Source organism: Barbus barbus (genome assembly GCF_936440315.1).
Source record: "Barbus barbus genome assembly, chromosome: 50".
NCBI lineage: Eukaryota > Metazoa > Chordata > Actinopteri > Cypriniformes > Cyprinidae > Barbus > Barbus barbus.
This window is the reverse complement of record NC_136728.1, coordinates 16613493-16635888: the sequence shown is the minus strand read 5'-3', so window position 1 is coordinate 16635888 and position 22396 is coordinate 16613493. Positions and strand designations below refer to the sequence as shown.

The 22396-nt window shown below is 38.7% G+C and overlaps 1 protein-coding gene across 1 annotated transcript in view; it reads right to left on the bottom strand.

Moving 5' to 3' along the window:
* Positions 1–22396, bottom strand: part of LOC306867951 (furin-1-like) — a 104682-nt gene that overhangs the window by 24971 nt on the left and 57315 nt on the right. Inside the window, exons 4-6 of the mRNA XM_079413907.1 lie at positions 17780–17875; positions 14969–15097; positions 12885–12961 (exon numbers count right to left, since the gene is read on the bottom strand). Of these exons, the coding sequence (XP_079270033.1) occupies positions 12885–12961; positions 14969–15097; positions 17780–17875 (302 nt within the window). The remainder of the gene's footprint in view (positions 1–12884; positions 12962–14968; positions 15098–17779; positions 17876–22396) is intronic.

Here is a 22396-nt window from a genome sequence, read left to right as displayed (position 1 = left end):
GTCAACAAAAAATAGTTAAAGGCCACGGCAGAATGAATTGTTGAGCATCTACAAGCAACACACAGCAGTGGTGTGAATAGGAATGAATCGGTTGAGTGAATGATTCAAAGTTAGTCGATTGGTTGATTCCTAAATTAATCAGTGGCTGTTAGTCATGCAAGGCTCGACAATAAGGACTGCCCGATGGAACGGGGCCAGCGTGAAGGACGCTCGGGACAGTAGACGGATTTGTCACTTGCCCGATCGGGCCACTGCAGAGTAGTCACGAAAGTTTATCATTTGCATGTGTTTTAAGCCTTGTTAATTTAAAAGTTCAAGCGATTTAAAAGCATTCGGGCGCAAAAGACAACTCCATTCACTATTTGCATGCTGTGTCTCCAACACGCGCGAGTCACATGAATGGGTAAATGTATACAAAAGTAGCCTGTGTCAAAATATCCATCTTGCCAAGTAACTTTGTAGATTTAACAATGATTAATCTATATTTAATGTATACAGTGGGGTACAGATGCACCGATAGACTGGACATTTTTTGTTTTATTTCAGATATCTTCTGCACTGCCATTATTTTCCAAAATTCCATTTGTGTGGAAATATTACGTTGTTATTATTATAATTAGTCTGTAAACCACCGTTAACAGAGGCCAGAGATGTTGAAGACGGACGCAAAGAGGATAAATACTGTAGCAGACAGAACAAGATCACTGTTCACAATGCGCAAAATATATAGGAAGAAAATCCAAATATTGAATTTTATATGAATGTGTTTCTGAGAGGAACTGGCTGTTTTCAGAAAAGTTTACATGGTTTTATTTTCATCTTGCCTCTGTAAGAAGTGGTCTGAACGCACACATCTAACAACAGACATCCTGACGCCGTATGGAATGGACATCTTTATCTCCTGGGACCAGAAAAACATATATTTTGGGTTTTTGAGAGCCCTTGTCATTTGGAGAAACTCCACAGAAACCCTCCCTAACTGCTAACTCCATTAAGTCGCAGTAATTCAACAAAAATATAGTGCAAAAACACTTTTACAGCTAACTCTGACAGCGGACAAATCCCAGAGCTTCCCAAGAAGTGACATTATGACCTCGCGTTTCGCCCAAGAAAGGAATGCGTTTCTCCTGTTGCGTTCTCTAAACCAACAGAAACAGACAAAGAGAGAGCCACAGCTTGGCTTAAGGATATTGTATGATAAAAGGGAACGAAGTATACTAAGATCCTGTGACTGAAATTATACTTGAAAACAAAAACACTATACACCATACATTTATAGATATATATTAAAGGACGTTTTTGTTTGTGACATTTATAAGCTGTTGCGTTATTTTTGAACTTATGTAATCTTTTTCCACAATGTATAATATTCCTGATCACTAGTTGTGAGTTTTTACATGCCCGATGTGATTATGTAGAACTCAGGATTGTTTAATCAATGCATTTAACCGAGTAATATCCTTTGTATTCATATGTATTTTTGGCTATGCAAAGTTACGTGGTGTTTGGTGTCAAACGAACGCTAATTTCATGAATAATAATATTGTGGTATGAATGAAATCTTATCTGTTTTTCATTAACGCATATTTACATGACGAATAGAAGTTTGCTGTTATAAGTTTTTATGTGATAAAATACTTGCGCAGATAATGTATGCAACACGAAAACTGTGCAGGGGCGGGGCTCCGCCCACAGCAACACTTGCGATTGGATCAAACGCCCTGCAGGAAAGGAGCCGATTGGGTCAGGCCCCGAAGGCAGATCCCAAATCGGCTCGCTTAAAACCAGATGCACAACCGAAAAAGTGTTGGAGTTGAAAACTAAAAGGAGGCTCACGCACGCCTCGCTCGTCTCTCGTTCTGCTCACGCTGCAAAGCGCTTCTGGCCTCTAACATCACGGCGGAGGCATTGCACAGCGATCAAAGTTAAACTTCTAAGAGCTGACAAAGACTTCCTGAGAGCTTCATCGAGTCAGAACGAGGTCCTCCAACCACTGAAGAGTAACCGCGTCACACGACCTACCGAGCAGCCAATCCACACGCGGTCCGTCTCGACCAAAACAAAGGACAGAAGTCACCTGAGGAAAAGACTCTTTGAACCGAAAGAAACACGAACAGTAAGGCAAAATGAACTTCTCTTGAATCTACTGGAAACTGGTGATATATCTATCTGTTGTTTAAGAGTAAAGATAAGGGTTCTTGCGTGTGAATTTTCCCTCAGGTTGAAACGAGCATTAAAACCTAAGTCTCTCTCTTCAGATATAAAACAACTCGCTCCCATCTGTGTGTATGTTAAATCGTCTGTTTTGTGTTGTCTAGTCAGTAGTGTCTTAGAGTTAGTGAATAAAACTTTGATTTTATTAAGAAATCTCTTGTCTGTGCTATGGATTTTGTATATCGTAATTATTTGCCAAAAGATCGCGTTTACCTACGCTCATGAGTCTGAGAACTAAGTTAACTATTTGGTTATTTTAATCGTTGGCCACGAATTAAATAAACAAAGTGTTAAGAGATAACTTGCTGAGATTAATGCTTGCTGGACAAGTCGTTGATAAGGTATAAGTTGGACGTTCTGATTAATATCCATTAATCATATGACGTCACTCGTAAGGGTAGTTCCCTAAAGCTAAAATAAATAAAATAAATATATGTAGGATTATTAATTTCTTACACCTCCGTATAACGCATTTAAATGCTGTATTATTGCTGTTAAGCACCACCTGCTGTCAGAGAGTGAAATTGCATCTCACTCAGCACATCTGCTGTTTGTTTTGTGCCATGTTTTATGCAGCATAATTTTACAAAGCTAAAGTCAGACCATTCTGTTTTTGCTTCAGATTTTGAAATTATACAGTCTAATATAAATCAAAGATTGCACATTTTTGTTTTGATTGATTCATGATTAAAATGTGGTTGCCTCTAATCTCAAATGGCTATGAAAAATAAAGGTGCAGAGTGAAGAAGCAAATGTTATTTTGTGATTTTTCAATTTCTGTACCTGAACATCTAAAAACATAAAAACCTAAAGCGTCATTTCATTTCTATCTTTGTGCTATAGGCCTATATTTAATTGTGCTATTATTTGTAATTTGTTCATGTGTTCTTATTTACTGGTGGTTCACTTGTCTTTAATAATGTTTGAATTTTATATTTATTTATAACTAGTGGTTTTTGCTGTGGTATCAAAATTGAAATCGAGAATTGTAAAATTGAATTGGTATCTAAACACCTGAGAAGAGATGATGACAACCCCCTCCCCAGAAGACCTCACAAGATGCTAACCCTGGAACAACATAAATCTACCAAATTTTGCTTAATCGCAAAATTTAATTTAACTTAATCATGTTCAATCGCAATTGCAAAGTTTAATCACAACATATAATCATTGCAGTAAATAGTGTTCACCGTCTGTTTGATTACGTGTAATTTGTAACTAACTGCATGATTCTTAAAGTACATTTCTGCCATAGTCATCACTAATAACCTAATATATAAATAATATAATGTAGAAACTTAAAATCTTCTGTAAAGCTGCTTTGCAAACATTTTTGTCTTGTGAAAAGCGCTATACAAATAAACTTGAATTGAACTGAAAATCTGTAAAATCGGGACATAAGGAGCAGGTTCAAAAATTGGTGATCTTGTTAAACGTGTAAAGCTCAGGTAGGCAACAATAGCTTCTGATTAAGGATCTAGATGCATTGTATTTCATCAAATCAATAATTGCTGAGGAGGGAGGTGTCCACGGATGTTGAAAGCAGGAGCTCTTGACAGGCCATTATGCAGGTCGTTAAGATCCGTTTCTGATTACTGAGCAAATACACGACGTGAATCACTCTCTCAGCCTTCCACAAAACCTGCTGTGTACTAGTAATTCAAATCACACTGTAATTGTGACTGAATTTATTCTCCAGGGCATATGGAATTCCAGGACATATTTTCAGGATGAAGCCCTTTATCGCATACAGGAGAAAACGTGTATTATTCAGATTCAGATGCAGATATCTATCAGGATCTATCTCTCTCAAGCAGTGAATGAGATCAAAACTATTTTATGCTCAAGCACGTTAGCTAGTTAACCTGCCTAGCAGGCGCTTCGATTTTTTCCTTTCCTCACAATTAACATCATTCAGCCAGTCTTTTGTGCATGCTCATATGAAGGGCAATAGCCCTCAATCGCAAAACAAATTCCTTTCGTGCTGAGGTTGTAAAGCCTTTGTTTGCAATAAAGCATCATTGTGTTTTTGTCGTGTTTTGTCTTAGGCGAGGTGACAGTTATCATGACGAATGGTTGATGGCTGGGAACACCTCATGAATAAACAATACTGTTTTTATATCAGCTCGTTTTGGAGGTTGTTTGCATCTGTAATGTATTGCATAAGGGAATTGCCTACGGTAAAAAGAGGTTTTATGCATACCTTTTATACGAAGATGGCTCAGGATGGCCAACTAGTCAGGTGGTAACAAGGCAAGCTAGACAGTTCAATATGTTTAACCGTTTATGTGACTCACACTAGCATAATTCCAACTAAATTTAATCTGAAAAAGGTCCATTGTCTGTTGTAAATAGTGTAGCAATGAATGAGTTGTCACAGAAGTCATTTTTCAAACCAAGCAGCTTTCTATTGTTGAATTCGCATGACCATCTGAACCCGATGCGAAATCTGCCTGGGGAAATGTTTTACCCCCACGAAATTCCTGATCATGTGGATCATTTTTATTAAAAAGATCCCCTAAAGGGACAAGGAGATGTAAAAAAAGTAAGATGGAAGGAAAAATGATTTTTTAATACTTTCGCGTTCTCTCACAAATGTTTTGCAAGTAAACTCAAAGTTTTTCAGACAAACTCAAAACTTGAGGGAACAAAATTTAGCAAAACACCACAATCGCACTGAACATTTTTCCCCCCACTTCATATTTTTTTCCATCACTATGTCCCCTTAAGGGCTCCATAGTATCTGAACTACGGTAAAGGCGCTAAACTCAACCTTTGTCAACAAGATTGACTGGAAGTGATTCAAAGTGAGTGGCTGTATAATCTCGAGGTTGTGTAATGTACAAACTCTTCTTTGAAATTCACCATGTAAAAGGTCTGATGCTGTGATACTGCTTTAATTTGCATACTCCCATCCACAACTTTCAAAGACACCCACATGCAGTCCAAAAGACAGATCAGTGGCCATGCCCTGAACTCAAGGGCTTAATGGGTATCATTATGGAGCCGTGGCACAGTCAAGGGTACAGGCAGTTATTTTACACAATGACTTTCAAAAGAAGTCATAGGACCATAACACAACCAATCCAAACACAAACAGTGCTTCCTGGCAAAAAAGTCTATCCTTCTAAAGTCAGGAAAAACACCAAGGTCGCTTCGCTGGCAGCTATTCAAGCATATAAGCAATCAAACTATCATTTAGTCCTAAGTGTGGACAGCACAGGCTGAGCCTGTCAGTTTGTAAAACGTTAGTGTTTGTTCTTTAAAAGACGTGAGGAACACAACCTCAGGCACTGGCATTCATTTATTCACAACGGTAATGGATAGTGACTCAATCCTGGGCTTTGTTTCATAGCCGAGTCCACGTAATGTTTCACAATCAGATTTTACTCATTCGGCACCTCGTGACCAGATAAAATCTACGGCTTTATAAACCCGAAACCTTATTCCGGATGATTAGAGTTGCCTACCGCAGAGAAAGCTTTTTCTACAGAGATGCTGTTCAGCTAATTTACCTTTCACAGCTCAGCGAGGTGCAAAAACACTGATTCAGATAACTGTGGTCTCAGTATTTTTTAAAGTGCCATGAGTCACAATAACGCTGACGAGCTCAAATGATGTGCGGTTGGGGAAAAGAATGCGAACACGTGATGCAATAACAAGCGTCCTTGTGTGCCTTTACATAAATGATGGTTCAACCATAAACCTATAAAAAGAGGACAGTGGCAAAGTGTTAATTGATTGGCTACACATCAACGTCAAACTGATGCCACAACTAGCCTATAGTCATTAAGACGTCTGTTCACACCTATAGAAGAGATTTCCTTGAGAAAGATTCATTGGAAAAAGCTAATTAAAAATGAACATTTTCACACTTTGTCGGACATTATGAAGTGACAACCCTGTGGGAAATCCGTGAAGTACTTTTACTCAAGGGAGCGATGTTAAAAGAGCTGGAGAATATCTGCTGTAAGCCTCCATCTGCGGGTTCACCTCTTTTTGTCAGTTTCTTGAAGGGAAAGTTCACTTAAAAACTTAACATCATGTTGTTCCAAATCTGTATCACTTGTTTTTGTTTTTTTGTCTATACAATGAAAGTCAGTGGGGTCCAGTGTTGTTTTGAACCCCACTGGTGTTCATTATATGGACAAAAGCATTTGAAATATTATTTTAAATATCTTTTGTGTTCCACAGAATGAACTCATACAGGATTGGACTGATATGAGAGAGAGTAAATATTCTGACATATTATGACAGAATATTTTTTAAAGCATAAAGTGAGCCAGAAAGTGTTTGCGGATGCAGCTGCTTACCTCTTAGAAGGAAAAACAACATGGTGGACCGGCTCACTTTCTTATCTTCTCCCCTCCCTGTCCCACATCTATTTAGGTGCAAAATTACCAACAATCTCAACCTTCCCTGCGGAGACCGCAACGATCTGTCTGGGGCCCACCAGGGAGAGGCAGAGAAGAGAGTGAAAATGAACTTGAATGGAAGTGGAGTTTCTTTTTCCATCCCTGCCAGCAACAAAACCACCACACCGAAAGCAGGACCGGAGACATGCTCTAATTCTTTCTGTCTCCTTGTTTTTTAGTCCTCTATCAGCTTGTTTTATGTTCCTTTCAATTCCCTGATTCATGCATTTACAATTCCCCCGCTCAGAGGCATAGAGTGCCCTTGAAAACTCGAGATGAGTCTGTGTACAGTACGCTGATGGAATCCAGCCATGTGTCGTAGAGTAGTGCATCTCTATTCCTCTCTTCAATAGGCTTGGATTAAGAAGCACTCTAAAAAGGATTAGTGCATTTTCCAGCCAGCTAAACTCAGCCCTCGGGCAGAGTTTCGGAAACCCACATGTCCTGAATGAGAAAGTGATATGGAGGAGGTAGAGAGTCAGCAAGTAATAAAGAGACAGAATCTCAGATAATGGCATGAGAAATGAGAGGGTGACGGAAGTGGCGGCGATACCTTCGCCAGCTCTTTGACGCAACTACAGAGGCACATTCCAGAACTCTGCCGCTCCTAGCCTGAAGTCCCTGTCATGGTTAAGTCTCTAGCTTCAATTGCCTGGCTGGCGCGGGACGGCGGATGCTAGGACAGATTTCCAGCATCTCTAATGAGATTCCAGAGTCTCCAAGCTGACTTCCACCCAATTCCAAAAGATCAGTAATTTAAACACCACAATTAAAGACAACAGGTAAATATATATATACACATTTCACAATATGCAATATACAAAATGCATATAAATATACATTTCAACTTTTTAGAAGCATTTACTAATGCTTGCCTGTGCAAAAATCTAAGATTCTTGTTGCTAAGGAATTACATTATCTTTATAATTAAATCGTTTTAAATGCTACAACCAAATCAAAAATGGATATTCACTTAGAGAGCTGCTGTTACATTTTACAGTGTCATTAAATTACTAACGTTATAAAGATTTTTAGATGACTGTAAAGATTATCCAAATGTAAAAATAAGCTAAATGAGCATGTATAATTAAATAAAATGTATTAATTAATTAAAATAAATATTACACTTTCATATTCCATTTAATAAAATTAAACTCTAAAATCATTCGTTTTAAAATGCTATAATGTATAGCTAAAAATGTATAGCTAAAATTAGAATATTTTAATTCTGAAAATATTACATTTAACAGTGTCATCATTAATTTTTTTTGTTATTAAAGATTACGTTTTAGATGATGGAAATAATAATGTAATATAAATGTAAAAAAGGTGGAAATGAGCATGCATAATTAAAAATAAAATTAATTAAACGTTAAATTAAAAATATTAAATTCAATTAAACATACATTCATTTGGAACCACTGGTTCAAGCAGCAAATAAAAAGAGCCAAATACAAAACAAGTAGGCCCATATTTTTTTGTACTAAACCCACAACAGCAAGCGCATCACTCGCTTATCACGACTAAAGCACAAAGAGAGACGAAGAGAGAGACCATTAATGTCATTCCAGCTCTCAGTCTACAGCCAAACCATTTCTGCCACTTCTATTTGAATTTGAATAAGCACTTCACTGTCCAATTGTCATTGGCAGAGAGTACATTCCAAATAAACCAGACCCACTGAACATTAGTGTAAAAGCTTTAAATCCTGGAGATGTGGAGTGCTGGTTGAAATGGGTTATGGGGGATCTGATTAAAGCAGGTGTGTACAATCGTGGCTACGAAAACAAAGACGTATGCCATCCTCCTCCACCCTCTTCAGTAGCTGGATAACATTAGCATGATGCTACTGAAATGACACAGAGCTTTCAGCTCATTGCACTGCCTGTGTGGAATTGGTTCAAAGAAATGTAAGCAGTGTTTTGTGGATATTAGCTATCTATAGGTAGGAACAAAAAGAAAATGAAGGATATGTGAAAGAAATGAACTAAAAAAACATCTTACGCTGCCCTTCAATACAGGAAACTGGCTCCCTTTGTCTCTGTGTTTGCTTCAGTTTTTCTCTCAGTAGATAGGGATTGAAATAGTCTCTTGGTGCCATGTTCTGAGAACGTATCAAAGAACGGCAGCTGTCTTTGGATCAGCGTATCATTCTGAGCACCTGGCGATGTCCCGTAGGAGTGAAAATGAGACGTATTTAATATGAGATCTCAATTGTTTCTCCTAGATAGAAATGAAGAGCAGATGGAGATGCATCTTCTGCTTTTTCAGTTTTTTCTCCTGAGAAAAAAAAAAACTGTCGTGAGCTTCATCTAGAGTTTCCGAAGAAATCACTGCAAAGAATTGAAGCTGAGCTGGCTGACAAACCAAGTCTGGTTGGTTAAGTTAGTTAGTTAAGCCTGTCGAAGATGACAGCACCTCATGGTTGGAATCATCTAAAACACAACATTTTTATATATATTGTATTTTTAACTACATACATATAGTTGTCTGTATTTGACTAATTAATGTTTAGCACCTAATTTAATCAATTAGACATTATAACCATCCATCATTTGCTTCTGTGTGACTTCTGACTGAACAGAGCCGTAGCGCGCGCACACGCACACACACACACACACACACACACACACACACACACACACAAATCCCTAGCTGAGCTTATAAGTAAATGATGGAGAAGCTATTCTTTGCGAATAATACATTTATAAATCAAACCCAGATGGGACTCTTAACAAAAGAGTCGTGAAAGGGGAAGTCGTGGCCTAATGGTTAGAGAGTCGGACTCGTAATCGAAAGGTTGCGGGTTCGAGTCCCCGGCCGGCAGGGATTGTAGGTGGGGGGAGTGAATGTCCAGTGCTCTCTCCACCCTCAATACCATGACTGAGGTGCCCTTGAGCAAGGCACCGAACCCCCAATTGCTCCCCGGGCGCTGCAGCATGGCTGCCCACTGCTCCGGGTGTGTGTTCACGGTGTGTGTGTGTGTGTGTGTGTGGGCATTTGTTCACTACTCACTGCTGTGTGTGTGCACTTGGATGGGTTAAACGCAGAGCACCAATTTCGAGTATGGGTCACCATACTTGACAATACGTCACGACTTTACGACTTTGACTTTTTAAAAGTAAAGTAATTTGCATTGTTTGTATGGAGAAATTTAATTAATATAAGTTCAACTAGTGAAATACCACTCACGAGTGAAACACAATCAATCAAAGAAATGTTAATGCGAGCAAACAGTGGAGAACAAGGCATCAATGGCAAATACATCTCTTATTATATGAGATTATGTCCATATAGTGTTTTAAAACGATATAAATTAAGAACTATTATAACTGAATCAATGGTACATAATCAAAGCTACAGATGAACACAGGCACTACAACATTTAAGAAAACCTCTTGAGATTTGCTAATGATCACGTTTTACAGTGTTGTTAAATTATTAGCATTACTTTTTAGATCGGCTTTAAAATAGCTTTTAAAAATAGGGCACATCAGCATGCACATGCTCTTCAAAACGTAGGGTTCAGTAAGACTTTTTTCAGCATAATTTCATTTTTTTAAATAAAAATTTTAATTGATTAAAAGTGACAAATGCATTTATAATGTTACAAAATTTTTCTAGAAATAAATGACGTTCTTTTGAACTCTATTCATCAAAGCATCCTCATGGTTTCTACAAACATATTAAGCAGGATGTTTTTAACATTGATAATAATAAGAAATGGTCCTGGAGCACCAAATCAGCACATTAAAACTATTTCTGATTGATCATGTGTCACTGAAGCTTGGAGTAAAGATGTTAAAAATTGCATTCACAGGAATAATTTGCAGTTATTTGAAATTGTAATAATATTTCACTATATTACTATTCTTACTGTATTTCTGATCAAATAAATGCAAATCAACTTTAATTAACATAAAAAATCTTACTTTGAGCCCAAACCTTTGAACAGGAGTGTATACATCCAATATCAACTGATACAGTAAGAAATATGGGCCGATATTGTTCTGATACATGGCGCATCCCTAAAAAGGAACTGAATGTGTTAATGATGAAAGCATATTAAATCATCTTATTCTTATCCTGAGGGATTTTTGGACAATCATCAAGGACAACAAAAGCATCATGAGAGTTGTGAGCTATGAAGTCTCCCAGTCTGATGGTGACCAAAAATGTGCATAGTTTTTTTGTAAAGAGACAACAGAGAAAAATACAGTGCCAGACTGAAAGCTTTTTTTTTTACAGGGAAAAAAATAATAAAATCAATAAATAAAAAATAAGCGGTCTAAAAGCTGTACTACCCCTCAATCTTCCTGACAAAACAATGAAAAGCCTCTGCTTCTGAAAGCACTGGTAGCCATCCGTGCATAAAAGCCATGAAGCCAACAATTACTCTTTATTGTGGACACCAACGCCTGTGTCAATATATAGGCTATATAGAAAAATGTGCTTTTGTCTTCAAAAGATGCATGAACGCCAATCTGGCAACGCTGGCACTACCTCCCGTTTAATCACAGTGCAGCGCTTGATGACTGCCATGTGCTTCGCTCAATAGCCGAGGCTCCAATTCATCTCAAGATCAAGTTTAACAGGGGACTCAAAGAAGTAAAAACAAGCCGCCTTTCATAAGAGAAGCCCGTTTCTCGGTCGCTCTTTACAACATATAATTTTGTTTAGAATCCATAATGTGCCTTTCATATGTACGGAATAAATCCCTCTGATGCAATCTGCCCTCTATGAGACCGCCTCAATGTTTCGGCTATTGACACAGTCATGCATTTTGCTTCTCATTTCATGGACTCGAACCGATTCAGTTCAGGATAATGATCTTGACAGCCAAAGCGTTCAAGATGTGCCGCACTTCCTGTGCGCCGGGCTGCCGAGGTGTTGGGGATGGATTCCCCCTACTTTCCTCAGCTGATTGATCATGATATGTGTGTGTGTGTCTGGACACCGAGAGTGTAACGAATGCTTGTTACGGCTCCACTGTTGCCATGAAGAGACTGTCACACTTTAAGTAGCACCCGATGGTATTAGCAGGAGTGAAGACAGTAACTTCAGCGCGTTAGTAGCAGAGTGAGGCGCTCCAACACGACTGTGGCAGTGTTAACAGATTCGTTAAAGAAGATTTGCTTCTGCAACTTTGCAAGCTGCACTGTTCAGAGGAGATACCGAATTTGGAGTCTTTCCTCGCCATCCTTCTGCTGTGAGATTCTGAACAGAACGGAAAAAAAACAACAAAAAAAAAAACAAGAAAAAGAAACAGGGAGAAAGAGCCCTGGCAGGAAGCCCAGAGTGCAAGAGATTTGAAGCAAATCCCCCTGACGGCAGGGCGATAGGCTGCTGGGAGATTTCAGGGTGGAGGGATGAGGAAACGCTCTGGGGGTTAAAGGGGCGGGATGGGGCTAGCCTCCATTACAGCTGATCTAGTGATGCTTAATAGCCATGAGTCTATCAAAAAGGAAGAGTAAACATCCAAATGTCTTCAGTGCACTAAATTAAATCTAAGCTGATTTATGGAGCAAGGGGAAGGCGAGAGGGAGGACTGTTATATTGTAGATTGTGCATCTCTATAATAGTGCTCAAAATGCTCTTCAAACATAATGACGGAAAAAACAGAAAGTGCCGTGGAGAGTGAAAGATGAGAGGTCACTGGTCGGTTAATTTCAACGGTGCTGCGGCAGGCGACTGATTGCTGCTACATGACAGACAGAGACGAAAAAAAAAAGAAAGATAGGCAGAATTGCAGAAAAGGAAGTGCTCCCTATGGAGAAACCAAAGGCACACTGTGCAGTTATGAGATTTCCTCTAAAATGCATTTTTCATGAGTATTTAACAGCCGTTGGTGCACGTCTCTGAACGGCAGGTGCTTCGCTGACTGCATTAAACCTACCGAACAACGTGGTTCCAAACCACTTTACATCCCCGCGCCGCAGTTACTCGCTGTACATCACAACCTAAATCAGAACACCAAAGAGGAGAGACCTAGCGAGCTGCCTACCTTGATCAAACGCACCCAAAATGCAATCTAGGTAGGTGGCACGCTAGTTTTCAAACACAGCCGGAGTTAGCAGTACGCATGTTTACACAAGACAGATTCTGGCTCTCGTTACCTGAAAGAACCTCTAAAACATTTACAACCAAAGAGCTTCTGCAATATGGCATGTTTGTTGCAGCCTGACAGATCTGGCAACCCTGCTGTGGATGCACTGATTGCAACGGCAAAGAAAAAGAAGAGAGAGAAATTCATACCTGTTGTCATTCAGCTGTGTGTATCTGGGCTGAGGGTCCGGATCTCTGTCATTCACATCATAACTGGCGTCAGGATCCTTAAAATAAAATATAACATACATCAAAAATATCATATTGCAACACAACCTTAGCTTTTGTGCTCTGTCACTGAGAAATACACTGAATTTTATCTTGCATTTCTTGGATGCACACCTACCTAGACGGCATTATAAGGCATTGCAGATGTATTTGAATTTCAAATTAAGGATGCGAAAAACCACATATTTTAATAATCAAGCACTAGGTATAAGACTAATTCAGGGTCATGTCCACCACACCGATATGCTTCTTAAGTAGCAAACCGTCTGCTGATATGAATTCAATTCATAGAGATGGTTAAGGTAAAATGCCGCAAACCCCTGAGACACCTGAGGCGAGAACGATTTAAGCAGAAAGCATTATGGAACAGAATGTACAATAAGACTGAACAGAAATGTTCGCTAACCCCAAATACCCCATGAAGCCACTGCGAAGAGTCTAATTTCTATGCAAAACCAGGTATTACGCAAAGTTTTGATAATCCTGGCTGTATTACTGAAACCACATTTCTACTGCAAAGTACTTTAATGGCAAATTATGTATTTGTGAATCAGAGCATTAAGAATTCAGTGAACCAGAAATGTGCAAAATTACATATTATCAAAATCGAACCGTAAGTGGGCCATCTAAGTGACTCATCAATGTTATTGTGATTTAGGGTCATGTCCACCACATGCAGATCAGACGCTTTTCTTTTGGGCCGCTCATATAATATGCGTTCAGACTGAGTGCACTGACATGCAACAGAACGTTCCGAGATATTTTTGATGCAACGAAATCCATTTGCCTGTGTTCAAAGACCGATGATTAAAAAAATAGCTCTGACTGCACAGCCCTTCTGATACATTCCGTTTATTATGCTATGACATAAATTTATCATCAAAGGCAAATTTGTTGCACAAGTGCCGTTTTGATGGCTGTAGCAGCAATGCTTTAAATGTTATGAATTTAACAAGACGCAGCTTTACAGACAGAGCGTTTACATGGTAGTGTCGACAGTCTAACAGCCCAACATGCCAAAAGCATGTTATAACCATCTCAAAAAAGTTGCACCTGTTAGTTCATTCCCTTTAATGCACCACTGCAAAAAAAAAAAACAGACTACAAAACACAAAAACTAGTCTATATTACTAACTGACTATTACATATGAAGTTCATAAATGCTGTGTGGGTAGGCAGCTCAGGTTTGGAAACAGTCAATAAATTAATTATAAATGACAACGTCAATGTCAGTGAATCATCAGTGCACCAAAAAGGGCAGAGCTTATGAAAGCTCATAAAGAGTTACGGAAAATTAGATATATGCAAACACTATTTAACTCTAAAGACTTATATATGAAATAAAAAGTCAGAAAAATTAATTTTTGCCTATTTTAATGCATTTTGTACATCCACAATTTGTGGCTGATCACAACAAAAATGTATTTTTCACTGCGTACAATTTCTGAAGCATTTTAAATGATTTATAACAAGCCTCTTTTTAGTAAGATTTTAGTCTAAATTTTTCAATTTCAATTAAGTAAACAATACAAATGTATTTATATTTAAATGTACACTACCCTTCAAAACTTTAGGGTGTACACTACCCTAGTTGATATGATTATTGTTGTATTCTCTTGGGTTGCAAAATACAGTACAAGCAGTTTACATCGAACTTTAAAACAACTGTTTTGTATTTTCATATGTTAAAATGTAATTTATTCATGTGATATTAAAGCTTAATTTTCAGCAGCCATTACTCCAGTCTTCTGCATCTATGCTAATTTCTTATCCATGTTGAAAACAAGTCACATAATAAATATATATAATATAAAATGCAAATATATAAACAAATACTTTTACTGTAACTTCTGATCAATTTAATGCATCCTTGCTTAATAAAAGTATTAATTTTTTTTTTTTTTTTAAATCTTAGTGACCACAACCTTTTGATATATATATTAATAAAGCATATCAATACCACTGCTCACTGTTGAAAATGTAGTTTGTGAAAAAGGATGGCTCACATAGTTTCTCGCTAGATCGGGGTGATCTTTCTCAATGCCGTCATCTAGAATGGTCACGACCACTCCTCTTCCTGTGAAGCCCTGAGCCCAGGCCTCCTTCACATTCAGGTCTCCATGACTGGGGTTGTACTGCAAGAAAATTGATTTTTCATCATTAGTTAGATTTTACATGCAAGCTCGCTAGTGGCAGATTACTCAGTTCTTTTATTTCCCTTCAGCAAAGGCAAATGTTGGACTCTGTAAAGCTCCCGTGTACAGCTCAGCAGAACACGAGCCCTCCGAGCCATTCTGGGAGGGGAGTGTTAAGTCTTTGACCAAGATCTCCCAGTAGAGGAAAGCCCACCTGCAGGACTTTATACATGCATACACACACACACACACTGATTTTTTACCCTAGCCACTAAGAGAGGCCCAGGAGCTAATGCTAATGAAAGATGACTGCTCACACAGTCACATGCTTTTTCCTCCCAGATGGCAGCCTGTCGGCAGGACGATCCCAACAAGGTGTGGGAACTCATTCCTTTTAACCCGACAGCTTTTTCCCCAGTGAAGTTCTTGTCCTATCTCCTTCTCTCGCTCTATTTCATTTCCTCACACTTTGCTTTTATGCTCAACGCCATCTGTTAAAATGGCACGGCTGAATATTTCTTTCAATGCAGAAAGACGAACATTAAACGTAAATGTGGAAATTGGGTGCAGAAACACAATGAAAAACTTCAATTGACACGTCTTCAGATAACTGCCCCCTTCGCAACCTTCTCTCCCCCTGACAAAAAGCATAAAAATGAGCAGACAGAATCAAATTGCTCATCGTTCTGTGTTGCTTCTTCAGAGTAAACAACTTAAAAAGCATTCATTCCCTTGTCAACAATGATACAATCTCCATTTTCTAGTATAAAAGCACAAAGTGTGTGCGTTTCGGGTAATGTTTGACAGTAACACGGACAGATGTGGCTTAAAAGAGGTTGTGAAGGAGCCGAAACTTTAACATTAGTATGCTAATGGAGAACGGCAGCTCTCGCGTTTGTTTTGTCATCCGTGGCCTAGGATGCTCTCTGGTCGTTCAGTTCATGCATTAATATGTTTTGGACTAGGGCTCATGCTCTGAATACAGAACGGAGCTTTAAAAGCAGCTGCGCAAACAAACATAGTAGACACACTGATGTGAGCGAGTATTCATGCATACACCCACACATAGTAATTATTTTGTGTAAGTTTTGTATAAACTCAGTGAGTCAGACTCATTCGGAATCTGTCATCGCTTAATAAAATGATTTAAAAAGATTCCGCGAAGGTTAATATGATGTTGTGCCTTCTCTGTCAGTGAACGTGACCATCAATACATTAGCTCACTTCGCTTTCGGTTGTTGCCTGTGTGTGCATGCAGGTCACAGGACTAACCTGAATAACAAATATTTATATATTAATGCTTTATTTACGCCACCGTTTGATTTGACAACAAAATTCGCAACTCATTCCACATCTGTGATGTATTTGTACTGGAGATTACACCTGGAGCAGTGGGCAGCCAATGCTGCGGCGCCTGGGGAGCAGTTGGGGGTTCGGTGCCTTGCTCAAGGGTCTCACCTCAGTCGTGGTATTGAGGGAGGAGAGAGTGTTGGTTATTCACTCCCCCACCTATCCCTGCCGGACCTGAATCTCGAACCCACAACCTTCGGGTTACAAGTCCAACTCTCTATCCAACATCTTACTGACTTTTGACAGTATCTACAGTATCTATTATATCTAGTGTGGTCACAAATCTGACTTACAGCCTAATTTGTATTATAAAAAAATTACGACTTTTTAATGCATACATTTAACCACAAATTAATTTCTTTGATTTGTTTATAATCATTTAATGGATAAATTATTCTTCTCCCAAACAAACATGATATAGTGCAGTACTATACCCAGATTGTTCACCCAAAAACTAATATTTTGAAAAATCTCTCACTTTTTCTTCTATATGCAGAAATTCATTGGAGTCCAATGCTTTTTTGGACCCATCCACTTTAACAGTTTTAAATACTTTATAAAATCTTCTTTGTACTTTTGCACAAACAAAATCACACAGATTTGTAACGACATGAAAGTGAATGCATAATGACAGACTTTTCAGTTTTGAGTGAACCACCCTTATAATCTTTCTACATTAGTTCATAAGGCACCTTCATATTCTCAGCATGTATTCTTTCTTTGTGTTCATCACGCTCGCTTTATGTGGTTAGATGACTCTTCGAATTCTACTTCAATACACCTCAGATAACATTCGGTTCACTTTAATGTAGCTTGTGACACTAGAAACTAGTGGAAGCTGAAAAGGTCCTCTTTTGAACTCCTTGGCTGTTCTCCCCAATCAGATCCACTCAGTAGCCTTGGTTAGGTCAGAAAAGTTGTTTCAGAGGCTGAGAAAGTTTCTATATTGTGATGAAAAATTCAGAGAAACATTTCTGTCCTTTAGAATAACATGCACTGATGTATCATTCACACTAAGAGGAGAGACATTTAATAACGGAGTAAAAAAGAATCTATTCCGATGTCATGTCATCTTGAGACTATAAGCACACAGCATACTGTTTATATATTTCAAACCAGACCTGTGAGATTTAGAGCGGGAAAGAATCAGAGAGAATGTGAAAGCTCACAGATCAAGGGCAGACTCCTTTCCACTGTAGAAGCACTTTAGACACATTGCATTCAAAAGCTCAATGTACAACCCCAATATATACCTTTCGATTACGAGTCCGACTCTCTAACCATTAGGCCACGACTTCCCCAAATAAATACCTACAGTAGCTTTATACATACCAGGTACCACTGCTGGGGGAATTTTGGATCTGTGGGTTCAATATGAATGTCTCTCTTGTGTCTTCGCTTGGCAATCTGCTGCTCTGCCCAAATCACCTGAAAATAACACACACACACACACATAGATTAGAGGCAATATCTCAAATATTACACAACTACATCCTTGTAAATAACACATCTCAATTTTCATCTTTAACTAGGGGTGTACATCCCTTCTGCACAGCTTGTCCTTGCTCTAAAAATATCAACATTTCACACTAACCCATGGTGTTCTTTTCAATCTGCTGTTTTATAGTGTTTCATTTAGCTGTGTGTGTGTGTGTGTGAAAAAAGAAGTTTAATCTTAAAATGAAAATGACTTCTCACTATTTGCAAAGACTATAAATCTGCAATGAAAAGTGAGAGATCTCTATAGAAACTCAAACATTTCTCATCCAATTCCTCCCAGATTAAATGATCGGAGTAATACCATCCACTCCGGTGTACTCTTACTGTATGTTGATAACTGACTCATTTGTTGCTAGTTTTATATATGGGAACTTTAGTTGAAACATCTGAGACAAACACTTACATGATGAAACATCACTTAGAACTGCATTAGGTCTATTGATCTATCAAAGAGCTAAAAATGTCCTCTGGGCAGTGTTTTGCGTGATGAGATGAACATGGCTAACATACAGCGCATAGACATTAACATTCGCATCTGAAGTATTAGCAGCGGAGGCTGAAATCTAATCAGGAACCAGAGACTTATGGACGTATGAAGTGCACTCTCGAGCTTAAAGGTCCACAGGGCCCCTGCCTCATATACAGCACTCATTTTTCTCTTTTCAAGGGGATGACCAGAGAGCCCACTGATTAAATAGATTAACTCTTGCCTCTTCTCATTCTTATGTCCATTCTATCGCTCTGATAGGATAGAAAAAATTCTTTCTTGGAGAAGACACATGCACACCAGTGTGGCAATTCAGCACAAAGCATTGTTTACATAATTACATGAGTGCTTGGAGGTTGTAATTTACTGTACTGTCTTTTTTATTTTGGTGTCAGTGGGATGAAAACAAACCATCTCTTGGTTAATGGATGAGTTGGGCTCTGAAAAACATCATACATACTCAATAGTCAAAACACCTTTATATTGCCTTGAGCTCACTGACTGCACATACTACATACTACCCAATTTGCAACTTCTTTTTTCATGAATCAATTAAACTGACTCACAAATCAAACAAGTAGATGGTCTGAATGATGAATAGAATCAGTCAGCTAATATCCGCAATGAATTGCCTGTGATTACTCCCTCACTCAATGAGTGAATCAAAATGAGAGCTGTTATTTTGTTATGTACTTTTTGAAAGCAATATTAACTAGGGTTGGGTATTGTTTGGGGTTTTTTCGATACCGGTGCCAAATCGATACTTTTAAAACGGTACTGGTGCCTAAACGCTGCCTGAACCGGTACTTATATAAAAAATTATTATTATAATTTATTTTTTTTAATTCCCAATTAATAATTGGATTGGCCATTAGCACTAAACACATGATGTCTTTTTCAGTCATACTGGACACCCTCGCACAAAAAAATCCACATATCCAGTCACAGAAGTAGCGGAACTCATGAAGCTCCAGGAAATCCCCAATATGGACAAAGGCATTGCTATCACTGTAACTGAGTAAACAGAAGATACAGTTGGGCAAAAAAGTATTTAGTCAGCCACCAATTGTGCAAGTTCTCCCACTTAAAAAGATGAGAGGCCTGTAATTTTCATCATAGGTACACTTCAACTATGAGAGACAGAATGGGGGGAAAGAATCCAGGAAATCACATTGTCTGATTTTTAAAGAATTTATTTGCAAATTATGGTGGAAAATAAGTATTTGGTCAATAACAAAAGTTCATCTCAATACTTTGTTATATACCCTTTGTTGGCAATGACAGAGGTCAAACGTTTTCTGTAAGTCTTCACAAGGTTTTCACACACTGTTGCTGGTATTTTGGCCCATTCCTCCATGCAGATCTCCTCTAGAGCAGTGATGTTTTGGGGCTGTCGCTGGGCAACACGGACTTTCAACACCCTCCAAAGATTTTCTATGGGGTTGAGATCTGGAGACTGGCTAGGCCACTCCAGGACCTTGAAATGCTTCTTATGAAGCCACTCCTTCGGTGCCCGGGCGGTGTGTTTGGGATCATTGTCATGCTGAAAGACCCAGCCACGTTTCATCTTCAATGCCCTTGCTGATGGAAGGAGGTTTTCACTCAAAATCTCACGATACATGGCCCCATTCATTCTTTCCTTTACACGGATCAGTCGTCCTGGTCCCTTTGCAGAAAAACAGTCCCAAAGCATGATGTTTCCACCCCCATGCTTCACAGTAGGTATGGTGTTCTTTGGATGCAACTCAGCATTCTTTCTCTTCCAAACACGACGAGTTGAGTTTTTACCAAAAAGTTCTATTTTGGTTTCATCTGACCATATGACATTCTCCCAATCCTCTTCTGGATCATCCAAATGCTCTCTAGCAAACTTCAGACGGGCCCGGACATGTACTGGCTTAAGCAGGGGGACATGTCTGGCACTGCAGGATTCGAGTCCCTGGCGGCGTAGTGTGTTACTGATGTAGCCTTTGTTACTTTGGTCCCAGCTCTCTGCAGGTCATTCACTAGGTCCCCCCGTGTGGTTCTGGGATTTTTGCTCACCGTTCTTGTGATCATTTTGACCCCATGGGGTGAGATCTTGCGTGGAGCCCCAGATCGAGGTAGATTATGAGTGGTCTTGTATGTCTTCCATTTTCTAATAATTGCTCCCACAGTTGATTTCTTCACACCAAGCTGCTTGCCTATTGCAGATTCAGTCTTCCCAGCCTGGTGCAGGTCTACAATTTTGTTTCTGGTGTCCTTCGACAGCTCTTTGTGAAGTGAAGTGAAGTGACATACTGCCAAGTATGGTGACCCATACTCGGAATTCGTGCTCTGCATTTAACCCATCCATCGTGCACACACACAGCAGTGAACACACACACGGTGAACACACACCCGGAGCAGTGGGCAGCCATTTATGCTGCGGCGCCCGGGGAGCCGTTGGGGGTTCGGTGCCTTGCTCAAGGGCACCTAAGTCGTGGTATTGAAGGTGGAGAGAGCGCTGGACATTCACTCCCCCCACCTACAATCCCTGCCGGCCCGAGACTCAAACCCGCAACCTTTGGATTACGAGTCCAACTCTCTAACCATTAGGCCACGACTGCCCCTTGTGCCCCTTTGGTCTAACCTAAAAAGGTTATAATGTTCTCTTTTGTTGGACAACAGGTTTATACAAACGTGAATACGAGAGAATTTTAGCTTTAGGCATTTTAATTTAAGCATGTTTAGATTAGCTACCTGCTGCCATCAGAGCAAGTGTAATTACTGCATACTCTCTTTCTCTTTCTCTCTCTCGCTCTCTCTCTCTCTCTCTCTCTCTCTCTCTCTCTCTCTCTCTCTCTCTCTCTCTCTCTCTCTCTCTCTCTCTCTCTCTCTCTCTCTCTCTCTCTCTCTCTCTCTCTCTCTCTCTATATATATATATATATATATATATATATATATATATATATATATATATATATATATATATATATATATATATATATATATATATATTATAACAAATAAATAGGCATATACGAGAAATAAATTTTCACTTAAATAATAATTTAAGTAAACGATAGAAAAACTGCAACAAGTAGCCTATCCAGAGTTTCGGTTCATTTTTGTGCTGCGCAAAAGGAAACCAGACGGCAGAAAGCGGCATCCTATTTTTTAGGCTTATTTTACAATAGCGCAAAGATTTGTTTTGATTGTGAATGTACACAAATAAAATCAAACCTTTTACCATCCCGATTATTTTCATGACTAAAAGGAGTATTTGCTTCCACTGTTAGAAGTGGAAAAAAATCAGGTGATTGCTCCAGCGCCGCATTGCGTGCACAGTTAAGTATTCTACCTTGACAATGCAGCCTGTTCATTATAATTATAAAAAACAGTCAAACATATGCAAAAAAAAACACACTGCTCAGTTTAAATATGTAGTAAAATCTGTGCCGTTAAGCGTGATCACCGTACCGCCGTGAAGTTATGCAAAACATTTTGTTTTACGTGGATATTGGAACACGAGTGAAGTAGGCCTACATAAAAGGTAAATAATAGGCTATTTTGGCATTCAAATACATCGCGGATACGGAAATATTTGATTTTGTGTTGAACGAGAGACCCAACGTTGGTTTCAGTTTCGTTTTAGCCTAAATTAATTTGTTTTGGTTTGTCGTTTATATAGCTTCTTACATTTTTAATCCTTGTTCTTTTCTAAATAGCCTACTGTTATTTGAAAGGATTTGTTGTGGAGTGAGGGAAACTAAAATAGCCTAGCTATGTTTACAGTGTTTATTATAATGTTTGTAATTCGCGTCTGCCTATTTCTGAATGAAATAATAAAATGTGACTTATAGGCGACTTATGTTTTTCTCTCTCTCTCTCTGAAAAAGTTTTTTTTTTTTTTAATACGCGTAGCTTATTTTAACCATGCAGCAAACTTTTTAAAATACATTGATAAATTGATAAATAAATAAATAAATAAGTGACTTTAA